This window comes from Carlito syrichta, unplaced genomic scaffold (genome assembly GCF_000164805.1).
Source record: "Carlito syrichta isolate Samal-C Ts95f unplaced genomic scaffold, Tarsius_syrichta-2.0.1 Scaffold123615, whole genome shotgun sequence".
Taxonomy (NCBI): domain Eukaryota; kingdom Metazoa; phylum Chordata; class Mammalia; order Primates; family Tarsiidae; genus Carlito; species Carlito syrichta.
This window is the reverse complement of record NW_007067711.1, coordinates 196,883-203,698: the sequence shown is the minus strand read 5'-3', so window position 1 is coordinate 203,698 and position 6,816 is coordinate 196,883. Positions and strand designations below refer to the sequence as shown.

The window sequence follows — 6,816 nt, the reverse complement described above, 5'->3', positions numbered from 1 at the left end:
CCACGGGATCAGGCAATCCACTCACCTCAGCCTCCCAAAGGCACGGGATTACAGGCTGAGCCACCAAGCCTGGCTTAGCCTTTTCTATCTTAATAAATACTGCCACCATGCGTGTAGGTAGAGATCTGGAACTCACCACTTTCCTCTTGCCCCATGTCCAATCCATTGGCAGGTTCACTTGGTACCCTGCAACTGCGTCTCACTCCGTCCACATTTCCATCTCTTCACCTACCGTTGCTGCCTCTCCAGACCCTCCAGCAGTGACCAGCCTCCCTGAACTTCCACTCCCACCCCCTACAATGCACTCCTCACCCAGCAGATAGAACAACTATGTAAGAATGTAAATTCCTTTCTCAAACCTTTTTCATGGTTCCTGGTTACACATAGATCTAAGCTTTTCCTCATGATCTGCTAGGCTCGGCATGGCCCGGCCCCTGCCTGCCACTTCTGACCTCACCTCTGTTGCACAGTTACTTGGGGTCATCTTTCTGTTTCTGGAACTTACCCAGCACATTTCTCCACCAGGATCTCTGCACCTTCTCTTCCTTGTCCGGAGGGTGCTCTGGTTCCAGCCCGGCTAGCTCTGGTCATGTTTTGTCACCTCCTCAGAAAGGCAGTCTGTGGCCCCCTTGTGTAAGCCAGGTTTTCTTCCCTGTTAGGTTAAAAATCTCAGCATATGCCTCCAAAATGTTAGGTCATGCCCGTGGAGGGGTGTCTGGTCTGTGATCCGGTGCCACACCAAAGATGCAAAGAATTGCACAGAAGTTAGATTAGAAAATACAGTTTATTTAGAAAATAAATTAGAGAGAGGAGATTCACCTCTCCAAGGTAGGGGAGGGGGCCAAAGCTAGGAAACATGGCAGCCATAGCTCAAAGAACACATGGCGGCCAGTGCTTAACAAAACAGTGGCAACTGCTGTTAGATGGGCTCGGTGGCTCAGCCTGTAATCCCGCGCCTTTGGGAGGCTGAGGTGAGTGGATTGCCTGAGCCCGCGGGTTCGAGACCCGCCTGGGCAGGCGAGACCTCATCTCTACAATCAAATAAAAAACTCAGCTGGGTGTAGTAGCGCGCGCCGGTAATTCCGGCTACTCGGAAGGCTGAGGCGGAAGGATCGCCGGAGCCCAGCAAGTCGAGGCTGCCGTGGCCGGGAGCGGCCACTGCACTCCAGTCTGGGCGACAGAGTGAGACTCCAACTCAAAATAAAAAACAAAACTGCTGTTAGAAGTTGAATGCCTTCTAAATCTTCCCTTTGATGGGGGCAGGTTGTTAAGGTGATTGGGTGGTGGTCTGCTTCACGTCATCATGAAGGGGCAGGTAAATGCAGGTCACGGACTACAGGTGCGGAACCATGGGCAGATGGGTGGGTTAGTCACATTGCTGCCGCGGTGATGGGGTCTTTGTCATGAAGGGCTGATTAGACTCATTTGTTTATAAGACAAGTTGGGGAGGGAGTTGTAAAACAATGATCAATAGCTACCTCCGAGAAACGAGTTCTGTCCTTGACAGGTGATTAGAGGGTAAATCAAAGGGAACTGCTAGAAAGACATGACAAAGCCAAGCAATGTTAAGATGGCTGCTCAATTTAACTCCACCTTATGACCTTTCATTCTCTTCTCCTCTGACCCAACCCCACTCCCAGGTTCTCAATGACAGCGTCCTATTTGTTTCCTTCGTAGTTCTTTTTTTTTTAGTTCTTATTTTTATAGATTTGGGGAGTACAGGTCCAGTTTTGTTACAGTGAAGTCTTGGCTTTTAGTGTAACCATCACTCAAATACTGTACAGTACACCCTTTATATATCCTTCCAACCTCTCTTCCAAGGGTCCAGCATCTATTATTCCACCCTCTATGTCCATGTGAACACATTATTTAGCTCCCATTTGTGAGAATATGTGGTATTTGACTTTCTGTTTCTGAGTTATTTCATTTAAGATAATGGCCTCCAGTGCCATCTGTGTTGCTGCAAAAGACATGATTTCATTCTTTTTTTTATAGCTGAATAGTATTCCATGGTGTGTGTGTGTATATATCACGCTTTCTTTATCCGGTTATTTGTTGATAGACACAGATTGATTTCATACCTTTGCTACTGTGAATAGTGCTATGATAAATACAGGAGTGCAGGTTTCTTTTTAATATAATGATTTCTTTTCCTTTGAGTAGCTTTCCAGTAGTGAGATTGCCAGATTGAATAAAGTTCTATTTTTAGTTCTTTGAGAAGTCTCCATACCGGTTTTTCATAGGGGTTTTACTCCCTCATGGTCCTTAGCACAGCTTTATTTTTGTTGAAAGCTCTTGTCCGCTATTGTATCTCTAGCACCTGACAAATAGCAGCCAGTTAAGCACAGAGTGCTCAGAAATTATTTGAATGAATTAATATGCTAATAAGCCAGCTATCTTGTCTAAGAGAAGAATAGCTTGTCTGGCTGGTATATTATTCTGGGGCATTTGGGGGAATAAATGAATGAGTAGATGAGAAGTAGCGGTCATCCTTCAAGTCAGCATGCCCAGGAAAAGGGAAGGAATGAGGTGAGAGATGGGGGGGACCAAGGGAGCTGAGAAGGGAGTCCAGGCTTAGCTCTTGTTTTTCTTGTTAATTTCTTCATCCTTCACCATAGCGCCTACATCCCATGTTTAGGCTTCTCTTGCTGGTTCTCCAGGAGCAATCAAAGGACAAGTACGGGGTTGTACTAACCTCCTGCTTCCCCTGTTCCATTTGAAAAGCCTGGTACATATGCTCTGATAAATGACTTATTAAATCCTAGGCGACGGGCCCCGGGGCTGATTTCCTGGAATGTTCAATTCCGGTAGCTTGTGAAAGCAGTCCAGCCTATTACTGTTGGCTGCATCCCAGAAAGACAAGGGACGTGTGGTCAGATGATTTTATTTTCTTTCATTTTTTTCTGGCCTAGGAAAACGTTTCCCGTGAGTAGCTGCCTCACTTTCTCTTCCATACAGAATGTGGCTTCTCTTTGAGACCGCAGTCCTTGAATTCAGGGGAAGCAGCAATGATGTCACAGGGACAGACTTAACTCTTGGAGTCTGACGGGCCGTCCTGAGACCACCCCGGGAGTCTCGTTTCTTGGGCTGAGCTAGAGGAAATTCTGTAGGTAGAAGGTGCCAGGATGTCCACAATGCTCTTTCGTCTCAGAAGATAGAAGTCTGGATGTTCTCAGGTTTCTTGGTCTTCAGTATTTTGATTCAAAGTAGAGGTTTGGAAATGAAAAAACAATGTTGATTTCTTTATAACCATACTCTTCCAAGATTAGGATACTGTCTAGATTGTTCCTCTCCAGAAAGTGTTTATTGAGTGGCTCTTCTGTGCCTGGTATTATGGTAAGCGTAGCTCAGCAGGGTTCAGTCCCTGTTCCTCAGGAACTTATAGTCTAACTGGGGGGATAACAGCTTAAAAACAAGGGGAGTCATTTAAAAAGAGATCCACCGTAGTCATTATATTCCCTTCTCTTTTCCTGTGATTAGCTGGTTTATCCTCAGAGAAAGTAAATGTATTTTAATGTTACTCTGAGCCAAACATTCCCAGGAAGATAAATCTGTAAAATAACAACATATACTCCACAGTGATGAAAAAAGTAGTGTGTGGATTATCTGCCCTTCCAAAGGATTTGTAGCATGAACTCGGTTCGCTCACCACCAGATAACTGAGGACTGCTTGACCTCTGGAGCATCACAATTGAGTCCTAGTGCCGTGGAGTTCATCTCCTTGACAGCCTGTGCCTTTGGGCTGGGGAGGGAGCAGAAAGGCTGGGTGGCTGCTCTGACCCTACATGGGGCTGGTGAAGACACCCAGCGCCCCTCAGCCCTTTCCATCCCTAGGTTGAAAGATCTGTTCTACCGCTCCAGCAACCTACAGTACTTCAAGCGGCTCATTCAGATCCCCCAGCTGCCTGAGGTAAGCAAGCCCGGGCACACCTGGGCACTGTAGTGTCCCAGCGCGCTCTCTCAGAGGCTGACAGGGCCTGGCAGGTGAGCACTGTTTGAGGGTGTGTCTCCTGTCTTCAGAACCCACCCAACTTCCTGCGAGCCTCAGCTCTGTCAGAACATATCAGCCCGGTGGTGGTCATCCCAGCAGAGGCCTCATCCCCTGACAGCGAGCCTGTCTTGGAGAAGGATGACCTCATGGATATGGATGCCTCTCAGCAGGTAGGGCCCACTTGGGAAAGAAACTGGGCCCTTCCCATCACCCCCAGGGGCAAGGCTGGGAAAGACCCCACCCAAGGCTTGTTGGCTCTAACCAGGTTAGAGCCTTGTCTTAACCAAGTACTAACCTGGGCTGAGAACCCTGCTCTGTGGTTCATAAATGGCATCTGAACCAAATGAAGGGACATTCTGCCGTTCACCTATTCAACCCACATGTGAAATTCTCTGGCTTTCTGATTTGTTCTCACTCCCTTTTGGTCACCACAGAATGTATTTGACAACAAGTTTGATGACATCTTTGGCAGCTCACTCAGCAGTGATCCTTTCAATTTCAACAGTCAGAACGGTGTGAACAAGGATGAGAAGTGAGTCCAAGTTGGGTTCAAGCAGATGGTGCGATAACTAAGCTAAGCCACGGGCTGCCTCGCGATACCGAACCAAAGGGAAATTTTAAGGATACTCGGACTTCTTAAATAAAGAATGTCTTGACCCTCAAATATCGACACCTTTAATCCCTGAGGAAAATCAATAACTGTGGGCCTGTGGGTCTTAGATTAGTATATAATAACACTCAGAGTATAATTTATGGAGTTTCAAAGAATTGTTCCCAAATTAACACCAGCTTTTTTTTTTCTGAGTCAGAATTTCACTGTGTCACCCAAGCTGGAGTGCAGTGGCACACTCACAGCTACCTGATGGGCTCAGGCAATTCTTCCGCCTCAGCCTTCCAATTAGCTGGAACTATAGGCGCATGTCACTATGTTCAGCTAATTTTTTTCTTTATTGTAGAGACGAGGTCTCACCAAGTTGCCCAGGCTATTCTTGAACCCCTAGGCTTACCTCGGACTCCCAAAGTGCTGGGATGACAGGCATGAGCCACCATGCCTGACTAACACCAGCTTTTTAAAATTTTTTATTGTTTGAGTTGGAGTCTCACTCTGTCGCCCAGACTGAAGTGCAGTGGCCGTTCCTGGCCACCGCAGCCTTGACCTGTTGGGCTCCAGCGATCCTCCTGCCTCAGCCTTCCAAGTAGCTGGAACTACAGGCGCGCGCTACCATGCCCGGCTAATTTTTGATTTATTGTAGAGATGAGGTCTCGCCAAGTTGCCCAGGCGGGTCTCGAACCTGCGGGCTCAGGCAATCCACTCACCTCAGCCTCCCAAAGGCGCGGGATTACAGGCTGAGCCACCGAGCCCGGCTAACACCAGCTTTTAACTTCTTCCCCTGGGCTCCCAGCTCACGTTTCAAGGGAGAGAATGGAGGCACAGTGGAAACAAACTCGTTCTCCTTCTCTTCCCAGGGACCACTTAACTGAACAACTATACAGAGAGATCAGTGGGCTGAAAGCACAACTAGAAAACGTGAAGATGGAGGTAAACGTGGGGATTTGATCTGCTTCTGTGCTTCACCAAAATGACAGATTTGAATGTTAAATTTGTGTCGCATAGATACTTGCTGGACCACATCTAAGGCAGATTAGTTAGTAGAAATCCCAAAGCCAAAAGAATCCGGTCTTCCATTGGCCTCCCCTGTAATGCATTTCTACTGTACATGCCTTGAGGACCACATGTAAGCCAGGTGCAGTGTCCCTGTGATGTCCTGAGATGGCCTTGGCTAGCACCTGACTAGGAGGCAGTGGTGAGCAAGACCATAAGAAGACTTTGGCTTGTAACTCTGATGGCAGTGTGCAGTGTCTGGTGCTGTAGCAGTGACCACTCCTCAGAGCTATGGCTGGTCTGTTGACTTCCCTTACAGGAACAGCCACGGTATCCTCTTCTCCCTCTTTCCAGCTCACCCACTGCTGGCCCTGGCCACTCTCCCTAGGACCACAAGTCCCATGCCATTGTCCCCGTTGTTGCTGTTGACTAGGGGGCTCTTAATGACCAGAAGGCCCAACTCTCCCGAGACCTTGGGAGTTGGCTTAGTAAGGGAACTGGGTGTTTACTTGGAAGCACGGCAGTACCTCCTCCTGCCCGCGTCCCTGACCCTTGGCAATGGACAACTGGCCTCATGGCCCAAATCCCCCCACAGGGCCAGCGGGCCGTGCTGCAGCTGAAGGGCCGCATCAGCGAGCTGGAAGCCGAGCTGGCTGAGCAGCGGCACCTGCGGCAGCAGGCAGCCGACGATGGCGAGTTCCTCCGGGCCGAGCTGGACGAGCTCAGGAGGCAGCGGGAAGACACCCAGAAGGCCCAGCGGAGCCTGACCGAGATAGAAAGTGAGCGGCAGTCAGGGGCGGGCCGAGGGTGGGAGCAGGGAAGCGTCTGGCCAGACTTAGGATTGAGGGCGGCAGAGGCCCAGCCTGTGTCTTTCCACACATGCTGTCAGGCATGACAACTCGTGTCCTCGACCCGAAAGGTTTAAGTCCAGCAGGCACTGCCCTGTGTGAGCTGCTGGGCACGGAGGAGGGAAATAAGATGATGCTGGAGTGCCTGCCCCGGCGAGGGGATACGCACAGGAGAGGGAGACAGGATGGAGAGTCTAGGAAAGGAAACTGACATGAAAACCAAAAGCCCTGCTAGAGTGAATGTAGAGCTGAGGAGGTGCGAGGCCCTGGCGTGATTTTAATCAAGCGAATTCTTTAAAAGACGGCTTCCCAAGCCGGGCTCGGTGGCTCAGCCTGTAATCCCGCACCTTTGGGAGGCCGAGGTGAGTGGATGG

At 49.2% G+C, this 6,816-nt stretch overlaps 1 protein-coding gene across 1 annotated transcript in view; it reads left to right on the top strand.

Annotated features, from left to right (window-relative positions):
• Positions 1–6,816, top strand: part of HIP1 (huntingtin interacting protein 1) — a 70,161-nt gene that overhangs the window by 36,597 nt on the left and 26,748 nt on the right. The window contains exons 10-14 of the mRNA XM_008048464.2: positions 3,835–3,910; positions 4,021–4,161; positions 4,426–4,523; positions 5,459–5,531; positions 6,190–6,373. Coding sequence (XP_008046655.1) covers positions 3,835–3,910; positions 4,021–4,161; positions 4,426–4,523; positions 5,459–5,531; positions 6,190–6,373 — 572 coding nt within the window. The remainder of the gene's footprint in view (positions 1–3,834; positions 3,911–4,020; positions 4,162–4,425; positions 4,524–5,458; positions 5,532–6,189; positions 6,374–6,816) is intronic.